Source organism: Erinaceus europaeus, chromosome 9, assembly GCF_950295315.1.
Source record: "Erinaceus europaeus chromosome 9, mEriEur2.1, whole genome shotgun sequence".
NCBI lineage: Eukaryota > Metazoa > Chordata > Mammalia > Eulipotyphla > Erinaceidae > Erinaceus > Erinaceus europaeus.
This window is the reverse complement of record NC_080170.1, coordinates 101,950,209-101,973,696: the sequence shown is the minus strand read 5'-3', so window position 1 is coordinate 101,973,696 and position 23,488 is coordinate 101,950,209. Positions and strand designations below refer to the sequence as shown.

Genomic DNA, 23,488 nt, shown 5'->3' with positions numbered 1-23,488 from the left:
TTTATTGTTGTAGTTATTATTGTTGTTGTTATTGATGTCATTGTTGTTGGATAGGACAGAGAGAAATTGAGAGAGGACGGGAAGACAGAGAGGGGAGAGAAAGATAGACACCTGCAGACCTGCTTCACCATCTGTGAAGCAACCCCCCCTGCAGGTGGGGAGCCGGAGGTTCAGATCAGGATCCTTATGCTGGTCCTTGCACTTTTGCCATGTGCACTTAACCCACTGTGCCACCACCCGACCCTCCACTCCTAACTTTTCTACAGAAGCATCATAAACCCCAGGTATGACTCAATATGCCCAGGAGGACCATGCTGTAGGCCCACTGATGACAGTGACATTGTGAGCCAGCCAAGACAAGGAACCAGAACTTTCATCTTAGATCCTCCAGTTGAGGTCTGAAGTTTTTGTCCTTGGTGAACCCCCAGTGTGCCATTCACGATCTGGAGGACATACTCTTGGAGTTATTTTTGTTGTAGAGTCTACTGAACTGCTTGCCACCTTTTCTCACGAACTACTTGGGTGTCACCAAGGGAATGGCACTGAAAAATAATCTGAGTGATACCACACAAGAACAGTAAGAAAAAAAAAATCACAAACTGCAGTTTTGTTAAGATATTTATGAGATTTAAAACCTTTTTGTGGACTGTCACTTAATAAATATGGTAAGGATGAATCACAATAAGGGAGGGAGAACTCGGGGTGATTAAGGGACAGAAACAGTTTAAGTTTTAATTTAAACCTTGATTCATCAGACTTACGCTCTACAGCAGATATTGAAATCTGGCAAGGAAAGAGTTCTTAGATAAACAGACCTGCTTATTTAACCTTGACGCACAGCCAGGTTAGTATATGGAAGACCAGTGGCAGCGGTTCTTAATGACCTGAAGCAGAGGCTTCCTAAAAGTGAGAAAGATGAGGGTGCAGGCCACCAGCAGGGTAAGGCAGCTGGGAAGGATGAGCACAAGGTACAGCAGGCCTATGTCTACTCGCTCCCACTTACAGTCCTGAGGCACACTGCTGGGCAGGTGGGCCAGGTGAATGACCTTGGAGGAGAGATTGCAAGTGACCATGGCCAAGTCAGCAATGGTGTGCAGGTGCTGCAAGGTCTCCCAGCCCTCCACCCCACAACAGTCATAAGGATTCTGACTGAGGTAGACCGTCCGCAGACTTCTCATCAGCTGCTCAGACATAGCCCCCTGAGGGAGGGCTGTGAGCGAGTTTCTTCGGAGATCCAAGGTCTGCAGGACCAGTTTACCCTTGAACCTTGGGAAACTAGTCAAGGAATTTCCTGACAGATCCAGGTTCCTCAGATTCTCAAACCCAGAGAAGTCTGATTCCATGAAGCTGGAACGGAGGCCCACATTCCTGAGAGATAGGACTTGTAAAGTGGAGGCAATCTTCTGGAGAGGGGTGATGCTCCCATTCAGAACTCCCCAATTGCCAGACAGATCTAAGTGGGTGATGGAAGTCCCCTGAAATGTGCAGTCTTGTAATTCTTGCAGTCCACAGCCCTCTAGAGAGAGCCTCTTCAAAGATGGTACATTCCTGAAGTCCACACAGCTGGGGAGCCCCCCCTGATCTAAGCCACTAGATCTTGGGCAAAGTGAGATCTGATTATGGCTCATATCAATTGTAGTGATGTTACTAGCACCAGCAAAAAGGCCAGTGGGGACACTCAGGAGCTGGTTGGAGCTCAGGTTGAATGACTGAAGGTTCCTCAGACAGCTGGGAAGGCCCGGAGCCAAGTGTAACTCGGACAACTGGTTCTGGCTCAGATCCAGTTCAATGAGAGTCTCTAGAGGCTGGTGCTCCTGGATTTGAAGTGTCACCAGGCAATTCTGGTTGAGGTTCAGGTGGGAGAGGTAAGGCATTTTCTTTAGGAAGTCTTCTGGCAGGTACTGGAACTGGTTCTGGCTCATATCTAGGAAGTGGAGATCTGAGAGGTCGCTGGAAGCCAGTTCTTCCCAGAGGTTGACCGTGGTGATGTTGGTCACATTGCCATCCACAAGGAGGAACTGGGCCACCATCTCCTGTGGCGATGAGGTGTTATAGAGGTCCCTGTAGAAGCCCATGTTGTTGTCCCGCAGCAGGAGGGTGCGCAACTTATTGAACTGGGGCAGAAGCGGGAAAAACAGCAGCTGATTATGGGAGAGGTCCAGTGTCTCCAGCTCAAACACACTATCTCCCCCAGATGCTAGGAACCACTCCAGGGTGTTGTAGCTGACGTTGAGAAGTTGCAGATGCCTGAGACCAAAGTCCACAATGCAAGGGAGGTTGTTATAGGCCAGGTTGAGGTGTCTCAGCTCAGTTAAACCATCAAAGGCACCACCCTCAATCTCAAATATATAATTTCTCTGCAAATCTAGCTCCCTAAGGTGCCCCAACCCCTCAAAGATGGAGTCATCAAGCCTCATAATGACATTCTTTGCCAGGGACACAGACTCCAGTGAAGAGAGTTTCTGGAGCATGAGGGCTGCCATGTCTTCTGTCAGGGAGTTCCCTGACAAGTCCAGCCTCTGTAGGCCCTGCAGTCTGTGGAGAGCAGCTGCCGTCTCCTTGTAGTTCTCTGAGAGGGAGTTGTCAGGCAGTGCCAGGCTGAGGAGGTGGGCTTGTTCCTGGAAGGCTCCACTGGCGATGAGCTCCAGCTGGCAGTTGTGCAGACTGAGGATCCCCAGGAGAGGGTAATGCTGAAGGGAGTGATTCCACAGGGTCCTGAGAGGATTGGCATCAAGAATGAGCTTCTGGAAGTAGGGCGGGAGATTGGTGGGCACTGAAGCAAGATTCTGCCCTTGACAGTCAGCTACTCCATTCACCTAGGTTCAGAACACATATATTAGCAGAGAGGAGGTCTCTGAGACAAAGGCTAATAATGTATGCACACCTAGTTTTTTCATCAAATTGCTCCAGCAACTATTAGGGAGGGCTTTAGAGATAGTAATGTTTTGTTTGTTTATAGATAAGAAAATCTAGAATAAAAGGAAATATTTATTTGTCCTTTACCTTGAGATGAAATAGTTAGCAGGGATCTGTGTCTCAGACCTCACTGAACCACCATGTTAGAAATTTTCTTTTCCTTTTCCTTTTCCTACTAGGGTTATTGCTGAGGCTTGGTGCTTGCAAATCAAATTCACAACTACTGGAGGGCTTGTTTGTTTGTTTGGATAAAGACAGAGAGAAATTGAGAGGGGAAGAATGGGTGTGGGCAGGCAGTAGTACACCTGGTTAAGCTCACTTATTACAGTACACAAAGACACAAGTTAAAGCCCCAGATCACCATATTCAGGGAAAAGCTTCATGACTGGTGAAGCAGTGCTGCAGCTGTTTCTCTGTCTCCCTCTCTATCTCTCTTCTGCTCTTCTTAATTTCTCTGTCTCTACCCAATAATAAATAAATAAAAATATCTAAAAAACAAATTATATATATATATAGAGAGAGAGACAGAGAGAGACACAGAGAGAGATACAGCACTACTTCACAGCTCATGAAGTTGCCCTCCTGTAGATAAGGATCAGGGGCTTTAATTTGTGTTCTTGAGCATGGTAACATGAATGCTCTATCAGTACACCACTGCCTGGCGTCTGTCAGAGAATTTCTAAGTACTTTTCTGAGTGGTGATGATGGTTTCTGCAGTCTGGTTTTAATTAAAGAGGGATAGAGGAAAGAGTCCTTTTTTTTTTTTTTTTTTGCCCCACGGTTATTGCTGGGGCTCATTACTGGCACTACAAATCCACTGCTCCTGGCAGCCATTTTTCTTTTTTACTCGATAGGACAGAGAGAAATTGAGAGGGGAGGGGGAGATAGAGAGTGAGAGACAGAGACACCTGAAGACCTGCTTCACTGCTTGTGAGGTGATTAGGGAGCCAGGGGCTCAAACCAGGATCTTTGCATGGGTCCTTGTGTGCCACAGCCCGACCCCCGAGGAGAGTCTTTACTTTGACTCCCACTTCTGCCATTTACTCCTTGCATGACCTTGGGTAAGCAACTTAGCTTAAGTGTTATTTCTTCTGAAACCTAGAGATAAAGGTAATTCCTACTTCAGAGCAGTGCAGTGGGATTGGGTGAAAGTCTGCACAGTCTCTGTCATACAATGAACACCATGAATGTGACAGTCGCTGTTGCATTGCTATAACTGTTACCACAATACCCTGGTGTCTGACAGAGACACTGGGAATGAGAAACAGTATGGCGGTATCTTCATTTTACACAAAGGAATTTTGTCTGGGAGGCCTCTTTATAGTCTGGATTGATAAATGCTATTTCTTTAAAATTTTTTTGTTTTAATGCATATTTATTAAATGTATTTGTGTATGTTAATGAGAAAGATAGAGAAGGAGAGAGAACCAGAGCATCACTGTGGCACATGTGATGCCAGGGATCAAACTTGAGGTCTCATGCTTGACAATCCAATGTTTTATCAACTGTGCCACACTTGGACAGCAAATATTACATCTTAAAAGGACTTCAGATCTTATGATTTACCTAGATTGTGCAGATGTAAAGTGGGGTCCACAAAGAAGTGAAGAACCCACAAGGGTAGGGGAAATGGTATAATGGTTATACAAAAAAAAATTTTTTTTGCCTCCAGGGTTACTGTTGGGGGCTGGGTGCTGGCACTAGGAATCCACTGCTCCTGTTGGTGATTTTTTTCCATTTTTTTTAAAAAAATATTTATTTATTCATTCCCTTTTGTTGCCCTTGTTTTGTTTTTTATTAATTGTATATAGTTTATTATATAAAAAGCAAAGTTACTAAAAGCAAGAGTTCTAGGGTTCTGTTTTTTTTTTTTTTTTTTTTTTACCTGCTGGGCTGGTTACCTTCATTACTTCTTATAAATGGAAACACTATTTGTAATTTCATTAATTTAGTTTTTTTTAGGGTTTACTGTTTTTTTTTCTTATAAAAACACAGTGAAGAACTTATTAGTATGATCTCATTACTTAATCTCTTAAATATCCTATGTTGGACATTTAAGCTGTTTCTAACCTGTCTGTCAAAGTCAAACTCCTTCCACATTTCCTCCCTTTTTAAGAAATCCTTAAAACTTGATTGGAATCATATTATAAGCATGGAGTTATTATCTGGGAAAATCGATATCTTTACGAAATCCAGTTACCTCATGCAGAAACATGTTGTGTTTCTCTATCTGAATAAACGTTGGTGTCCCTTATGCAGGACCTCTCAGGACAATGTTGTGGTTGGGGGCTTTCCTCTAACTGTATTTCTCCACAGCTGCTGCAGTAGTGGGAGTCATGACTGCATTTTCTGGGGCCCACTGAAGTGCCTCCAAAAACACTGTGTGGTTGCCAAAGCCCAAGAAAACCTCATCATGTGCTTACTTGCTTGCTAGCTCAATTAATTAATTAATTTTTGCCACCAAGGTTATCACTGGGGCTCAGTGCCTGCATGATGAATCCACTGCTCCCAGCAGCCATTTTTTTAAAACTTTTTTTAAAAAAAATTTGATTAGAAAGAGAATTGAGAGGGGTGAGGGAGATACTGAGGTGTGGGAGGATACAGAGAGACACCTGCAGTACTTGCTTGGTGAAGCATCCTCTCTGCAGGTGGGGAGAGGGGGCTCAAACCATGGTTTTTACACATGGTAATGTGCATGCTTAACCAGGTGTACCACTGCTCGGCCTTCTATGATGTACTTTTCACTATAATAAATGTAATGTGGGGCCAGGCAGTGGCACACCTGGTTAAGTGCACACACTACAGAGTTCAAGGACCTGGGTTCAAGCCCCTAGTCCCCAACTGCAGGGGGAAAGCTTCAGGAGTGATGAACTAGAGCTGCAGCTGTCTCTGTCTCTCTCCCTCTGATCTCCCCCTCCTCTCTCAATTTTTCTCTGTCTCTATCCAATAATAAACAAATACAAATAAATAAATAAAACTCATAACTGATACAAGGAGGAGCAATGGGAAATAACCACATTTGAGTTCATTGGCAGCAGAGTCCTTATTCTTGCTCACTGGGTCAGTGAGGGTCAGGCAAGGAGTCTACTGAACCCTGTAAGGTTGTCAGAAATTCATATTTGGGGCTGGGAGGTGGTGCAGCTGGTTGAGCACACATGTTACAGTGCACAAGGATCTGGGTTCGAGCCCCCAAGCCCCCCGTAGGGGGAAATCTTCACAAGTGGTGAAACAGGGTTGCAGGTGTCTCTCTGTCTCTCTCCCTCTCTGCCACTCCCTTCCCTCTAGATTTCTAGCTGTCTCTATCCAAATAAATAAATATAATTAAAAAAAAGAAATTCATACTTAATTCTCTCACCTTCTTATGCTCAGTTTCTTTGTACAGCTAATGTAAAGCTAATTTTTTATTCTCTCTGTAAGGGAATGGTAGAATCTATGTAGTAGAAATGAATAATAGCAATAACAGATAAAACACATAGTACTTACTACATATGAGTATTATTCTGAGTACTTATCTTTGCTCATTAACAACCCAGTTTTAAAAAATATTTATTTTACCAGAGCACTACTGGGCTCTGGTTTATTGTGTGTAGGGGATTGAACCTGCGACTTCAAGAGCTTCAGGCATGAGAGTTTCTTTCCATAACTATTGTTAATTTATCCCCGCCCATAACAACCCAATTTTATGTGTGCAAGAACCTAATTAATTTTTTTATTATCTTTTGGGTGGGGGCCAGGGGGTTAAACTCAGGTCCTTTCATATTGTAACATTTTTTTTTCTTTTTTTTTTCCTCCAGGGTTATTGCTGGGCTCGGTGCCTGCACCATGAATCCACCGCTCCTGGAGGCCATTTTTCCTCCTTTTTGTTGCCCTAGTTGTTGCAGCCTCGTTGCGGTTATTATTGCCATTGTTGACGTTGCTTTGTTGTTGGATAGGACAGAGAGAAATGGAGAGAGGAGGGGAAGACAGCGAGAGAGGGGAGAGAAAGATAGACACCTGCAGACCTGCTTCACCGCCCGTGAAGCGACTCCCCTGCAGGTGGGGAGCCGGGGGCTCGAACCGGGATCCTTACTCTGGTCCCTGCGCTTTGCGCCACGTGCGCTTAACCCACTGCGCCACCGCCCGACTCCCATATTGTAACATTTATGCTCAGTCTGCTCAGTCAGGTATGCCACCACCTGACCCCACTAATTCATTTTTATTCTTCTATGGAAGGAGAGAGAGAGAGAGAGAGAGAGAAAGAGAGAGGGGGGGGAGAGAGAGAGAAATACTGCTTTACCATACATGGGGTTGCCCATGAAATGCCAGAGATCAAACCCATGGTAAGGTATGTTCTTTGACCTGTTGAGCCATCACATGGGTCCCTTGATAGTATTATTACTTGCATGTTTTACAGTTAAAGAAACTGAGGTACAGAGTGACACACCAATGTCACCAGTTTATAAGTGATGTTGTTGGACTGGGTTGTTTAAAACTGCTCTGACTCATAACTCCTGTCCCATACTGGAGTATACTGCTGCATGATGATTACAGGTTACTAGAGGGTAAAGAATAATGACCATTGGTTGTTTTAAGAGTCATCAGCTTTAAGGACACATTTTCTTTTTTTGTGTTCTTTTTGTTGTTGTTATCACTGGGGCTTCACTGCGCCAGGTCAACTTTTTGAGATGGAAAGACAGAGACAAGACAAATGATAGATAGAAAGATACCACAACACCAAAACTTCCCTCAGTATGGTAGGGGCTGAGATCCAACCTGGGTTGTGCCCATGGCAAAGCAAGGGCATTGTCCTAGTGAGCTATCTAGTTGGCCCAAGAACACATTCAAAACAATATTAACCCTGACATATTAACAATATTCAAAAAATATTAACCCTGACATCCAATTTGTCTTCCCAGTGTCTTGTATTTAATTGGACACAAAGTATCAAGCAGGCTTTTGATATCATTGGTTATAAGCAAAGGAGAAAACTTTTAGGATGTGTTCACGCTAAGAACTAAGTCTGGGGAGTTGGGCAGTAGCACAGTGGGTTAAGTGCAAGTAGCTTAAGTGTAAGGACCCACCTGCGTGGGAGTCGCTTCACAAGCAGTGAAGCAGGTCTGCAGGTGTCTATCTATTCTCTCCCCCTCTCTTCATTTCTCTCTGTCTTATCCAACAACAATGGCATCAATAATAACTACAACAATAAAACAACAAGGGCAATAAGAGAAATAAATAAAAAAATATTTTTTAAAAAAGAACTAAGTCTGTTTCAACACATAGGCTGAAAGCATTGGACAGGATAACCCGTAAAGCTCTGGGTTTTTTAAGTCTTTGCATGTGAGGATGTTGCTCTTCAGTGTAAAATGGGCATCATGGTCTTCAGAGCAGCTGTTTAAGCACTGAACCACGGTTTCTCAAACACTAATTTACCCTACCCAGAGAACATCCAGATTTCAAACAAGGTGCTATTGTTCCTGGTGGCATGTCTTGCATAGGTATGAAAAAAAGTGGGGCAGAGAGTGCCTGGTTTTTCCTAGACATCAGTTTAACTTTTGGTGAAAGAGCATGGCTGGGCAGATACAGAGTAATTTAGATTCATTCATTCTCTGCCCTCTTGGGTTGACTATATTAGCTTTTCAAACAGACCAAACTTTATCAGGACAAGAGCAACAGACAACTCACCAACTTGCAGCCTCCTTGGGAAGCTGCTGTGACAATTCCACTTGTGATTCTCCATTCCACTGTCAAGAAGTGAAAACCCAGGCAGAGCCAGAGAGACAGTAACTCCATTTCAAGTGCAGCACTGTGGACAGAGGGCAAGGCAGAAGTGAGCAAAATCAGGACATCCCAGAAGACTGCTTTGCATTTTCAGTAGAAGGTACCTGATCCCAGCTGTGTCTCAGAGGCCCACAGCTTGAGGGTGGTGGAAACCCACAGATTACTCAAATACCTCAGCTTAGCCAACACTTTCAACCTTTCACTGAAACTATCAACAAGACCTTCATTTTTTTTTTTTTTTAATCAGAGAACTGCTCAACTTTGGTTTATGTTGGTGCAGGGAATTGAATTTGGAATTTTGGAGCCTCAGGCATGAAAGTCTTTTGCATAACTCTTATGCTATGTCCCCCCCCCCCACTTTTCTTTGTTTCTACCATTTAATGAGCAGGAGGCTAAACAGTGATACTCCCAGATTCCTGTCACAGAAGAGAGAAGCAAAGGACTTGCTGGAGAAACCAGGTCTCAAGCCATCAGAAGTTCTCTATGTTGTATAGTTTTGTTGACTTTTTCTACCAATGTTCAACAACTCTGATTCATGCATCAATTCAGTAAATATTTGCTGGATAAATGGATAGTAAAAATATGGTTGAAACAGCAGTTGTAACCTCTGGGTCCATAGCGTTTACAAATTGTTTTTTTGACCTGAGACTTTTAAGAAAAAAGTAGATCTTAGCTGGGGAGATAGCATAGTGATTATGCAAAAGATTTTCCTGCCTGAGGTTCTGCAGCTTCAAGTTCCCAGGTTCAATCCCTGTACTACCATAAGCATAGCTGAGTAGTACTCTAGAAAACAAATGAGGTGTACCACTACTCAGTATGCCATCAGATCTCATTGGTTAATGCATTTGAACACGACTGTTTGAAAAAAAAATCTGAATATTTTGCCTGGGTAAGAGAAAAAACAGGAGATAATGAAAAGATAATCTTAAAACAATGATTATTGGTGAAGAGTGATTATCAGTCCTCTTGCTTGGCTAATGAATTCTTAACAGTAGTCATGAGAAGACTCAATGACTATATACACATATAAATAATCAGAATTTTACAACTAACAACAACCATAAGGGAAATGTTGTATATCTTCCACTATCACATTTTGAGAAGATTTATTATTTATATACTCGTGAGAAAATGCAAGGAGAGGAGAGAGATGAGGTAGAGAAAAAGAGAGAGAGAGAAAGAGAGAGAGAGAGAGAGAGAGAGAGAGAGAGAACCAGAGCATCACTCTGGCATATGTAATACCAGGGATCAAATTCAGATCTCACACTTGTAAGTAAGACTCTCTACTCACTGCCCAGACTCCTAAGTGGTCACTGTCACATTTCATATATAAGCCCAGATATAATAACGGCTTGTTCAAGGTTCCAGACTGACTTAGTGACAGGACTGGGAATAGCTGCTGATCCTGCTTCTCTGAGCGCTAGAATGAAGAAACAAAGTAATGGTCATTGTGGAGGTGCTGCTCAACTGACTACTCTCCTGTTGGAAAAACTTATAGCTGAGTGGCATTTCCTCCCAGCTTGACATTTCTTGAATGAGAGTCAAGTGCCTGGCCCTACCTAACATTCTGTTTGCTCCAATCTTTCCTGGTCATCTGCAGGGGAAGTTCGTACCATCTGCTCTCAAGTCTCATCCTAGGCCATTAGCACCAGTTTTCACCTGCACCTCCTGATCTGTTCAGTGTGACTCAAGACCTTTTTGTCTGACACATCTAAGCTGTCTTGGGCCCCTTCCTCTTTCCTGTATTTTGGGAAAATTTACATGTCTCCAAGGCTAATTCTAACTCCCTTATCAGATTTGAATACTCAGCAATGGAAAAAAAAAACACTAATAGAAAAGTTAAATCAGGTACATCAGCTTTAACTCTTGCTGCAGGCCAGGCCATGTGTCCTTATTACAGAGAAAACCATTTCAGAATTTATCCAGACAAGCCGGGATTTTAGAAGTCCCCTTCCCAGACCCTCCTTCTCCTTTTGCACCTATGTAGGAATTATTACCTTATGGCATACACAGGAATAGATATGAAAAACAGCTATATGAGTTGCTGTCCCCAGTGTCCTCCTGACACACACACACACACACACACACACACACACACACACACACACACACACACACACCTGAACTCATTACCCATATTGAGATAAGGTTGAACCAGATCATGTAAATTATAAGATGCCATTTGAATGTCAGGTAAACAGCAAGTAGTTTAAAAAAGTTGTAAATGTGCCCTATACAATATTTGGGACACACTTGTACTTAAAAATCATGGTTTTGTGATTGTCAAATTTCACTGGGTGGCCTGCATTTTATTGAAGAGAAACAGGGAGATGGAAAGTGTGAACTTCCTCTGCTCTGTCCTTCCCTCACCATTTATGTCACATTTAGGATGACAGTGCTTGCCGTGACATTGATCCTTCTAGAATAGCTAGCTGACATATAATACTACATCCAGCTGTGTAGAGGGAAAGAGCACAATTTTTTTTTCAGGAAGAATGTAACTCTTCAGATTGGAATGCTAGAGAGATTTAGTGTCACTTAGACTCACAGCAAAATTTTAATGTATGGGCAAACAATATATATTATCTATATTTAATTTGAAATATACTTTTTTCTCTCTTAAACTAGACCAACTGAGAAAAACTCTTGCTTTATGCATCCTTCTTGGCACAGTTACTCTCAAGGGCAACTCATTCTCTCCTGAGGCAGCATGGGAAGATTAAGGGATTTGGAATCAGACAGAGCAGAGTTTGAATTTGGCGGCAGTATTTGTTGTTTTTCCTTGAATAATTCACATAAAGTCTCCAAGACTCAGAAAATTCTCCTGTATAGTGCGGATAATAACTATTCCCAATGGTCCTATAGTATTATGTATTCAAAGTTTTTATGAGAATAAAAAGGTTTATGTGAAAGTGCTTTATCGACTAGGATTGTTAATAACAATTATTGAGTACACATGTTACAATGCTCAAAGATCCAGGTTCAAGTCCCCAACCCCCACCTGCAGGGGGAAAGTTTCACTAGCAGGGAAGCAGTGTTTTATGTCTCCCCCCCCCTCCCTTCCTTCTTCCTTCCTGCCCTCCTTCCCTTTTGGTTTCTTTCTGTTTCTATACAATAAATAATCAATAAAATATTAAAAAAAATAAAATATTGGGCAGGGGAGATAGCATAATGGTTATGCAAATAGACTCTCATGTCTGAGACTCCAAGGTCCCAGGTTCAATCCCTAGCACCACCATAAACTAGGGCTGACCAATACTCTGGGGGAAAATAAAATAAAAAACATAATTATTATTTGAGTTCTAGACACCAATGAAAAAGCTGAGTAGCTATTAATATTTGTAACCTTCAAATTAATTCAATAGCTACACAAAGCAGTAAAAGAATAAATATCTTGACTGGAAGGATACCTACATTATTATGTCAAATAAATGTACAAAGGGCATGCATGAAGGGTGAATAAAAATACTGCATGTTAGGTGTGTAGTTCAGTGGTGGGGTGCATGTTTTGCATGTGTAAAGCTTTGGATTTGATCCCCAGAATCAAAAAAATAAATCTACATTAATAAATTCTAGAACAAGGCTAATCCCAGGCTAGTTGAAAATTATTTGGCCCCAGAATTATAGCTTTTTCCTTCCTCAATTTAAGTAGCAGGGAGTTGAGTTCTGCAGGTTCTGTTTCCCAAGCTTTGTTTCTCCTGATGGCTTGGTTAATTGAAGACACAAGTGGGCAGCTAGGCTGAATGAGGAGAGAATTCAAGGTACTTTTCTCCCTGACTTTGCTCTGGACAGTGAAATGCCTGAGTTTCTGTTGGTGACTGGTAGATTCTGCTAATATGTTGTGATCATTTCCCTATATAGGTGTGGTACAGCTCTCTGGAGTTTGCTAATCTCTTGGTTGATTGTCTAGTCTCTGGTTGATTTTTCCGTCACATGCAGTTGATTTCTTGCATTATTACAGTTTCTCTGCTTTAAATAACCTGGATATTTCTGTTTCCTAGTTGGATTGTGACTAATACAACAATGTGAGTGAGAATAGCCTTGGGACAGTACTAAGTAAAAAAGATATGTAATGACTGAAAGGAAACACAACACTTTCAAAGTAATAACCACTAGAGTTAAGAAACGCTCCTGAGGTGTGTAGCTGCAGAAGGCATCCTTAAAACCATGGCTCTGCCAAATGTATGAGATAAACCATTTGGATGCCAAGCCTCACTAGAAAATCCCATCAGCCTTTGCCTGTGTGTACCCTTTACCCAAAATTAACCTTAGTGGGGTGAGGACTACTAAACAGCATTTTTAGCAGAGAGAGAACATTTAAGTATGAACATGCAAATTGGTGACCCTCTTATTTTACTCCTTTTTGGTATCTTCTGAAAACTTCATCTATTTTTTAAGCCAAAGAGGCATAATAATATTGATAATGTAGATGAGGTAACTTAAGGGGTTTGACTCAGTGGCTCCCATTTTATTGGCTATGAACACTGGATGAACCACAGAACTGATAAAAAGGCACTACAAACGAACTTATGTTTTGAATTGGGTCTGAAGCCTGGTCTGAGTGATCATAAACAGACTCTAACCAGATAACAAAGTTCCTTCCCAGTGCAGAGGTAGAAAAGAAGACCGATTGGGTGGCACTTTTTTTTTTTTGAGATGATAAATCTGATATTCTTTTATTCAGTTGATAATTTCTTTAAGTTCTCAATAATCTTTTATCTAGTCATTGTTATCATGATAATGAATACATTTAGGCAGAGTGTGAGTTTCCAATTAATAAACTTGGAAGAGCAAAACATTATTTACCTGTGCACTAACAAGAGACAGAATTCTGCTCATCTGATTTTTAGATATTAAGATAATAAATCCTACCTCATGCTAAAATGATGTCCTTCTTGGTCTTGCATTTAAATTTCTTCTTTCTCTTCAGGTTATTCTGATTGTGTGCAATCATCACAAAATATCCTTCTGGTACTTCTTTAAGAAATACTTGAAATTCTAGAAACTCAAATGCTTAATGGTATCCTCAGTGCAAACATTCATCTTGAAACAATGCTGTCTAATTGTTTATAACAGAAACCTTCCCTACTTGTCTATAAGGAGTTTTTCTCCCCCCCACCCCAGGGTGTATCACTGGGACTTGGTGCCAGCACTACGAATCCACATCTCCTGGCAGCCATTTTTTCCATTTTATTGAATAGGACACAGAGAAATTGAGAGGGGTGAGAGAGATAGACAGCGAGAACAAGAGAGACACCTGCAGACCTGCTTCACCACTTGTGAAGCATCCCCCCTGCAGGTGGGAAGCCAGGAGTTCAAACCCAGATTCTTGAGCGGGTCTTTGCACTTAGTACTATGTGCACTTAACCGAGTATGCCACTGTCCAGTCGCCATCTTTAAAAAAAAATTTTTATTACCTTTATTTATTGGATAGAGACAGCCAGAAATCAAGAGGGAGGGGGGCGATAGAGAGGGAGAGAGACAGAGAGACACCTGCAGTCCTGCTTCACCACTCATAAATCTTTCCCCCTGCAAGTGGGGATGGGAGCTCGAACCCGGGTCCTTGCGTGTTGTAATACATGCGCTCAACCAGGTGCGCCACCACCAAGTCGCCATCTTTTTATAGTGAAAGGAAATATTTCTTTTTTATCTCTCTTTTCTCTCTCCAGATCTGGTCATGATAATAAGTGGTAAAAAAAATCATTTTATAAATATCGACATGAATCAAGACTGCTCTGCTGAGTTGTACCTATGTGTCAACAACTGTATTATAAACTATCAACTCCCCAATAAGGTAAAACAGCAATGACAGCAACAACAAACATTATTCTGCTAAGAGTGAGGAAGAAGAATGCGTACCAGTCATAAAAAAAAGTCTCCTTTATGGACCGACCAGTCAACACCCATGTTCAGCGGGGAAGCAATTACAGAAGCCAGACCTTTCACCTTCTGCAACCCACAAGGACCCTGGGTCCATGCTCCCAGAGGGATGGAGAATGGGAAAGATATCAGGGGAGGGGGTGGGATATGGAGATTGGGTGGTGGGAATTGTGTGGAGTTGTACCCCTCCTACCCTATGGTTTTGTTAATTAATCCTTTCTTAAATAAAAAAAAAAAAGTCTCCTTTATGGTAGAAATTTTGCTGTCTCCCCCCCCCCCCATTTCCACAAGCAAAGAGGAAGAATCTCCTGCTTCACTGACTCAGGTAAGGTAAAAGAAGACTGGTTGGATGTTCCATGACTGCGTGAAACAACATCACATGGATAGAAATAGTTGCTTTTTTGGGAGTCAGGCAGTAGCGCAGTGGGTTAAGTGCAGGTGGCACAAAGCACAAGGACCAGCAAAAGGATCCCGGTTCGAGTCACTGGCTCCCCACCTTCAGGGGCGTCACTTCACAAGTGGTGAAGCAGGTCTGCAGGTGTCTTTCTCTCCCTCACTGTCTTCCCCTCCTCTCTTCATTTCTCTCTGTCCTGTCCAACAACAATGACATCAATAACTACAACAACAACAAAAAACAATAAGGGCAACAAAAGGGAATAAATAAATATATATTAAAAAGAAATTTTGCTCCTTTGCCAAGGGTATTCAGACCCTGCTCGCAGTAAGCTGGGGTAGTGCTTTCAAATCCACCCCTATGAGCACATCTATTCAGGGGTCAGGACTGTTTAGACAGAAAGAGGTAGTTAAAAGCAGGACAAATTGTGATTTCAGTGGAGGGAACATGTGACTGACATTTGTTCTTGCAACTGGCAGTGAAGAAATGCTAAGTGAAATCTTCTGCCCAGTTTCTGCTTCTTGAGGTCCTGAAATTTCCATGAACCCATCATCATAATATCAAAGATGCTGGGTGCAACAGCATCTTTATTTCTGTCAGAATCTTTGCTAGTTAAACATGCATGTGTACTATTTACCAAATGTATGTGTATTTCTATGTTAACATAATGCAATTTATTTCTATTAGTGATTTAATAATGGTTTACAAACTCTTAAGATGTGGGGTTATGGAGTTCCACACTGCAACCACAACAATTTTATGCCCTCCCCCAACCCTATTTATTCATTTTTACCAGAGCACTGCTCACCTCTGGCTAATGGTGACCCAGGGGATTGAGTCTGGGACCTCTGGTGCTTCAGGCATGTAAGTATTTAGCACAACCATCATGCTGTCTAAAGTAGAACTCTTTTTATTATTATTATTATTATTTTTTTAGTTAACCAGAATACCGCTCAGCTCTGGCTTATGGTGGTGTGTGGGGTTGAATCTGGGACTTTGGAGCCTCAGGCATGACAGTCTCTTTGCATAACCATTATGCTGTCTACCCTCCACCCTAAAGTAGACCTCTTATAAATTAATAGATGGAAAGAAGGAGTAGCCTTCTGGCATATGCAATGCCAGGCAGCAAACTCAGGATCTCATGTTCCTGGGTTCAATACCTTACTCACTCTGCCAGCTCCTAGGCCATTTAATCTTTCGTTATTAAGCAAAGGCAGACTTCCCTTCTGTGGATCCTTCCATTTAGCTCCTGTCCCTTAGCATATATATATTATTAGAGACAGAGAGAAATTGAGAGGCAAGGGGGAGATAGAGAGGGAGAGAGATAGAAACATCTGCACATTGCATTACTGCTCCAAAAGCTTTTCCCCTGCAGGTGGGGACTGGGGGTTTGAACCCAGGTCCTTGTGTCCCCACCTAGTTCCAAAATAGAACAGTAAAAAAACCCCCTGTTAATTCCAAGTATCTTTCTGTTATAATATGTCTTAGTTAATAATAAATCATGACCATCAGGTAACGGTCAACCAACAAATATATATATGTATATATATATTGCTTATAAAAAAAGTCTCTTCATAGTTAAAGCTTGGAAGTATTAAAGCTTAACTCAGGTCTGAGTTTTGTTGTTTTCACCTTCAGGAAGGAGTGCTGGATTTTCAATATTTAGAGACTCTCTGAATGTCATTCCTATTCACCCTCTCTTTCACCTTCCCACTTTCTCCACCTGTTATTATTGTAGCAGCTGCTGCCAGGTCTGGGGCAAAAGTCTGTCAAGAGTGTTATACATATATTAGCATGTAATTGAGACCTTTCTACTCAAAATGGTCAGATAAGTTGAAAAAGCTTTAAAGATGGAGTTATTACAGAGAAAGTAGGTAGCTCCCAGAGGTGTTTGCTGTCAGAGACAAATAGTTGGAGATTAGTTGGGGAGGAATCTTTAGATACAGAGTATGTACAAATGCAGTGACACTTCTGAACACAAAAGGAACAGGAGCTAAATGCAAGGATCCACAGAAGGGAAGTCTGCCTTTGCTTAATAATGAAAGAGTAGATGGCCCAGGGGCTGGCAGAGTCATAAGGTGTTGCACTCAGGAACATGAGGTCCTGAGTTTGCTGCCTGGCATTGCATATGCCAGAGAGCTACTCTCTCTTTCTATCTATTAATCTACTTATCTCTTGTGAAATAAATAAAATATGCGTTTTTAAAATGCAGAGGACTTCTAGAGGTGTGGCTATGGAGTAGCAGCAGCTGTGTTTAGCTCTCCCCTATCTATGTTTAGGCAAAGCAACAAACATTACCTGTAAATTCAAAAAACTACAACTCTGATCTCTACAAGCCACAGATGAGTACAAACACATGTGGTTTGTGGATAGAAAGGGGCTGAGGGTGTGATTCCAGGGACTTATGGCTGGCTGGCACCAGACTGGGAGTTTGGCAGTGAGGCTCACCACTTCTGGGTCCGAGTTAAAGAAAAGACAGTTTAAAAAAAAAAAAGAAAACCACACTGAAATAGCATCTCACACCTGAAAGAAGGGCTTACATCAACAAACCAGGAAAGGACAGGTGTTGGAGAGGTTGTGGAGAAAAGGCAACTCTGTTTCACTGCTGGTGGGAATGCAAACTGGTACAACACCTCTGGAAGACTGTATGGACAGACCTTGAACAAATAAGAACGGAACTACCTTATGGCCCAGCAATACCACTCTTAGGCATTTATCCAGTAGACACTCAAACACCAATTTAAAGGGATATATGCACCCCTATGTTCAATAGCTGCATTATTCACATCAGCCAAAGAGTGGAAGCAGCTTAAATGCCCATTACCAGATGACTGTCTAAAGAAGTTACAGGATATATATTCCATGGAATACTATTCTGCAATCCAAAAAGATGATATTGTGTCCTTTGGTACAAAATGGGTGGAACTGGAGGTAATTATGCTTAACAAAATAAGTAAAGATATGAAAGACAACTGCCAGATGGTTTTTACTCATATGTGAAATCTAGAGATCTGATTTACATGAACTTGCCAAAAAGAAAAAAAAAATACAAACAAGACAGAAGCAAACAAGCTGTTTGTAAGACTTATGAGAACTATAGTGATTATCTTTGTGAGCTGGGAGGGTGAGGATGCAGAACTTTGGTGGTGGGTGTGGTGTGGAACCATACTTTATAATTTTATAATCTTGTAAAAATTTTTTATAATCTTGCAACAAACTACTAACAACAAGTAACCAGGAGTGGTGGATTCATTGTTCAGGCACTGACTGAGTGCCAGTGATACCTCTAGTGGCAATAAAATAAATATTTATTAAACTGTCAAAATAAATAAATAAAATGCAAGGGTGGGTTTCATCTGGGAGAAAGGGAAAAACAGAATAATAAAGAATGAATAATAGAGTAGAAACTCCAGTCTGTGACTTCAAACAATTCCTACTATGAGGAAGTATTTGAGAGTCTTAAGCAAGTAGCTTTGGTTTCTTTGATTCTGAGCAAAAACTAAAGTGCACTCAATCTTCATCAGATATTAAACTTAGCATTTCCCATGGTAGCACCACCTACTATCCTGAACTTCCTGGTATGATACCTTGGAAAACACAGAACCTCATCTTTGTAGAATCCTTATCAAAAATGTTTATCCTGAACTTAGTCATGAAACAATCTGATTGATCCAGGCTGTAAAATGCCCAACAAGACAACTGGCTTGACCGCTTAAAAAAGTTGAAGTCCTTAAAAATGGACCTACCATATTATCCAGCAATTTCTCTATTAGGCATTTGTTCAAAGAATACAAAAACACTTGAACAGATCTATGGATATCTATACTCAGGGCAGACCTATGTGTAGTAGACAAAAATTTGGAAACAGCCCAAAATGTCCACCAACAGATGAGTGGTTAAGGAAGTTCTGATATATATATATACACACAATTGGAATACTACTCAGCCATAGGAAATGATAAAGTCTCCCCTTTTGTTGCAACTTGGATGAAACTGAAGGAGTCAAGTTAAGTGATATAGACCAGAAGCAGAAAGATGAAGAATGGCTGATCCCACTCATAGGCGAGACTTAAGAAGCAAAGCAAGGGAAAACCCAGGGTGAAAACTTACTAAGACGTGGTCTACTACATCAGATCGAGAGACTCTAAAGGAGGAGGTGCATGGGGGCCTGAGAACCAGTGTCCTATGGTGGAGAAGATAACAAATTGGTGGACAGTGTGGTGTGCTGATGCCTATCTTGGGGCAATAATAAACTGTGCATGTATGAAAACAACAGTCTTGAGGTCATTATTTCTCTGAATAAAGTGATTCAATAGAAAAAGGGAAAAAGAGAGAAAGAAAGAAAAAATAAAGAATAAAGAAAAAATAATTAGCTATGCTTTATTGAAGCCGATCTAAGGATTCTAAAGGGGAAGGAGAATGGTAAGTTAGTGGAGAGTGTAGTGTATTGACACCGACCAGGAGGAGATATAAAACTGCACATTTATGACAACAATAGTCTTGTAAATTAACATTTCTCAAAAGATAAACGATCTATGAAAAAAAAAGTTAAGGGTAAAGGAGACAGCAAGATAGTGTTCGTGCAAGAGTTTCAATCCTGAGGTTTTGAGGTCCCAGGTTTAATCCCTAGCACTACCATAAGGCAGAGCTTAGTTGTGCTCTGGAAAAAATTAAATTAAGTAATAAAAAAAAGGAGAAGAAAAAGAAAGAAAGAAAAATATATCTGATAAGTATTTTTAAAAAGTCAAAATCTTAAAAACAAGATAGAGGGCAAAAGCAGGCTGTCTTTTTACAAGTGACTAAGGATGATAATAACTAGTCTAATGCAAGACCAAGAAACATAAAAAATGCTCAAACTCAATGGTGGTTAGAGAAATGCAAATAAATACAACAATGAGATACCATTTCATACATTAGAAAGGACAGTAACAAATGTTGGTGAGGATGTAAAGAAAAAAGAACCATACACAATTCCCACCACCAGAACTCTGTGTGGAGGTGCTCTTATCCTATGGTTTAGTCAATGTTTCCTTTTTATAAATAAAAAATTTAAAAAAAAGAAAAAGGAACCCTTCTACCTGACTGAAGTGGTCCAACCTTTGTGGAAATACAGTCTGGAGACTTCTTAGATAATTGGAAATAGACATGTCCTATGGCCTGACAATTCTTCTCCTGGGGATATACCCAGAGGAAACAAGCACACTCATATGAAGAGATCTGTGTATACTATGTTACACGTGAACAAACTACTGTATTTTACTGTTGATTGTAGACCATTAATCCTCCCAATTAAAAAAAGAAAAAGAAAGAAAGGAAATGTAGAGTAATCAGTAATTCCCTTTTCTAGGGACTTATCCTGATACCTTACAATGTATGAAAAATAGACTTACAAAAATTTTCATAAAAACATTAGTAATATCAAAGACAGCCTATGTATTAAAAAGACTCAGTCTGTGTTTTAAGAAGTTCTAGACATATCATCAGTTTTTCGCCTCTCATATTAATTAAATAGTGGTTTATATAATGTTTACACTTTAATAGGATTGTACATAAACACACTCCCACCACCAAAAGACTGTGTACCATCCCCACCACCCACCCCGCCCCCCCACCCTCCACTGTGCTGGGAAGCCCAATGGCCACCCTCCCCTTCACCACAGTGTTTTTACATTGGTGCCCTGCTCTCAATTTAATCAGATCCTGCTTTTAGTTTCCCTTTCTGTTCTTCTTTCTCAACTTCTGTTGATGAGTGGGGACATCCCATACTCATCTTTATCTTTCTGACTTAGCTGACTTAACATAATTCCTTCTAGCTCTGTCCAAGATGGGTCAGATAAGGTGGGCTCATTGTTCTTAATAGCTGCATAGTATTCCATTGTGTATATGTACCACAGCTTTCTCAGCTACTCATCTGCTGTTGGGGACCTGGGTTCCTTCCAGGTTTTAGCTATTATGAATTGTGCTGTTATGAACATAGATGTACACACATCTTTTTGGTTGGGCATTATGGAATCCTTGGGGTATATTCCCAGGAGAGGAATTACTGGGTCATATGGAAGGTCTATGTCTAGCCTTGTGAGAGTTCTCCAGACTTCTCTCCAGAAAGGCTGGACCAATTTACATTCCCACCAGCAGTGTAGAAGGGTTCCTCTGTCCCCACAGCCTCTCCAACATTTGTTGCTGCTGTCCTTTTTGATGTATGCCATTCTCACAGGAGTGAGGTGGTATTGCAATGTTGTCTTTATTTGCATCTCTCTGACAATCAGCGACCTGGAACAGTTTTTCGTATGTTTGTTAGCCTTTTGGATCTCCTCTGAAGTGGATGTCTTGTTCATATTCTCTGCCATTTTTGGATGGGGTCATTTGCTTTTTTGGTGCTAAGTTTGCTGAGTTCTCTGTATATTTTGGTGACTAGTCTCTTGTCTGATGTTTGGCATGTGAAGATCTTCTCCCATTCTGTGAGGGGTCTCTTTGTTTGTGTGATAGTTTCTTTGACTGTGCAGAAGCTTTTCAATTTGATGTAGTCCCATTGGTTTGTTTCTGCTTTAGTCTTCCTTGCAATTGGGTTTGTTTCATCAAAGATGTCCTTGAGATTTAGGTGGGAAAGTGTTTCACCAATGTTTTCCTCTAAGTATTTGATAGTTTCTGGTCTGACATCCAGGTCTTTGATCCATTTGGAGTTGACCAGGGAGAACAGAAGCAACCAATAGCACAGCTATATACAAGATGCTGGGTACTATACCCCAAACCCTATCAAAGGGACTTTCCAAATTTAACCCTATCACCAAATAATGTGATGATAACAATAACTATCCATTGTCTTCTTGAACCGTAAGACAACAGGAACCTCACATTTCCACTATAGAGCCTATATTTCCCCCAGTCCTGGAACCTTAGGGTGGGGCCCACTCTTCTGCATGCTGCTCTCAATTCAAATCAAATAATATTGCATCCGCAGATCGCAACCTAATTAGCGCAACGAGTGCCACCCCAGCATGCTGCACTTCAGACTGTGACCAGAGACTTCAGGTGTGGAATGACAACCCTTTAGCTTCATCACTCGGGTGAGACCTTTCCTTTCATAGTATTCTCTAATTCCATTCTAGGTGGTCCACTCCCCAATAAAGTCCCCAAACCTAGATATAGTCCAGGTCCCCTGAGATAGAGCATAGGTTCACCCGTGTCCATAAACTAGGGGAAAAATATATACCTGAAAGCAGGAGTACACAAGAGCATGCAGGGACTACCCCCAACACTTCATCTGCATTATTACAGTCTTTAGGTCCATGATTGTTCAATAGTTTGTTTGGCTTTCTATGTTAACTCTCTTTTCAGCCACCAGGTTCCGGATGCCAGCGAGATGCTGACCAGACTTCCCTGGACAGACGACCCCATCAATGTGTCCTGGAGCTCCACTTCCTCAGAGCTCCACCCTACTAGGGAAAGAGAGAGACAGACTGGGAGTATGGATCGACCAGTCAACGCCCATGTTCAGTGGGGAAGCAATTACAGAAGCCAGACCTTCCACCCTCTGCAACCCACAACGACCCTGGATCCATACTCCCAGAGAGATAGAGAATGGGAAGGCTATCAAGGGAGGGGGTGGGATGTGGAGATCGGATTATGGGAATTGTGTGGAATTGTATCCCTCTTATTCTATGGTTTTGTTAATGTCTCCTTTCTTAAATAAAGAAAAAAACATTAGTAATAATATTGAAAAAGTGGAAGTGGTCTAAAAACCCAACGATGGAAAGATTGGTTGATTACATCATAACAGCTATGTGATAAAAATAATGTCCTGCAATTAAGATTCCATGATCATGGAATCTCAATTTTCCATATAACAATTCAACACCCTTTAAGTCCTCCTTTAGTCTACATTTTCAAAGTCTTGTTCATTCATAGCAGTTCAGTTTGTAATAGCACAACCTTGGAAGCAACCTAGATGTCAAATGACAGATCACTGGCTAGAAAAACTGTGGTATATTTACCCAATGGAATAATACTCAGCTGTTAAAATGGTGAAGTCATCTATTTTGCTTCATCTTAGATGGAATCAGAAGGCATTATAAGTGTGGTAAGTCAGAAAGAGGACAAATAGTGGATGATCTTGTTACCTAGAATCATATACTATGAGAAGCTTTAAAAAATCATTTTAGTGGAGCTGTAGAGAGAGCTCACTGGGTAGGGTGTTCAGCTTGCTGCATGTGCAGCCCAGGCTGAAACTCTGCACCAGGTGGGAGGTGCTGTGGTGTGGTGCTCTCTCTGTCTCTGTAACACTCTGAATGAAAAAAGTCACCCTGAGCAGTGAGACTGTGCACATGTGAGTCCCCAGCTCTGCAAGAATGAGATCAAGTCACATTAGTAACATGGACCAGCCATCACAGCTGAGCTACATGGACACTCTGACAGAGAAGTGGCCCTCATTTCCCATATAGGTACAAAGACTCAGATAATGTGCTTTCACTTTATTAGGAGAAATAATGACCTCAAGACTGTTGTTTTCATACATGTACAGTTTATTATTGCCCCAAGATAGGC

General features: G+C 41.3%; 1 protein-coding gene across 1 annotated transcript in view; it reads right to left on the bottom strand.

Moving 5' to 3' along the window:
• Positions 1 to 611: 611 nt before the first annotated feature.
• The window catches only part of NRROS (negative regulator of reactive oxygen species), a 33,072-nt gene continuing 10,195 nt past the window's right edge, over positions 612 to 23,488 (bottom strand). Inside the window, exons 2-3 of the mRNA XM_007517437.3 lie at positions 8,578 to 8,698; positions 612 to 2,816 (exon numbers count right to left, since the gene is read on the bottom strand). Coding sequence (XP_007517499.1) covers positions 846 to 2,816; positions 8,578 to 8,685 — 2,079 coding nt within the window. The 5' untranslated portion in view covers positions 8,686 to 8,698 and the 3' untranslated portion in view covers positions 612 to 845. The remainder of the gene's footprint in view (positions 2,817 to 8,577; positions 8,699 to 23,488) is intronic.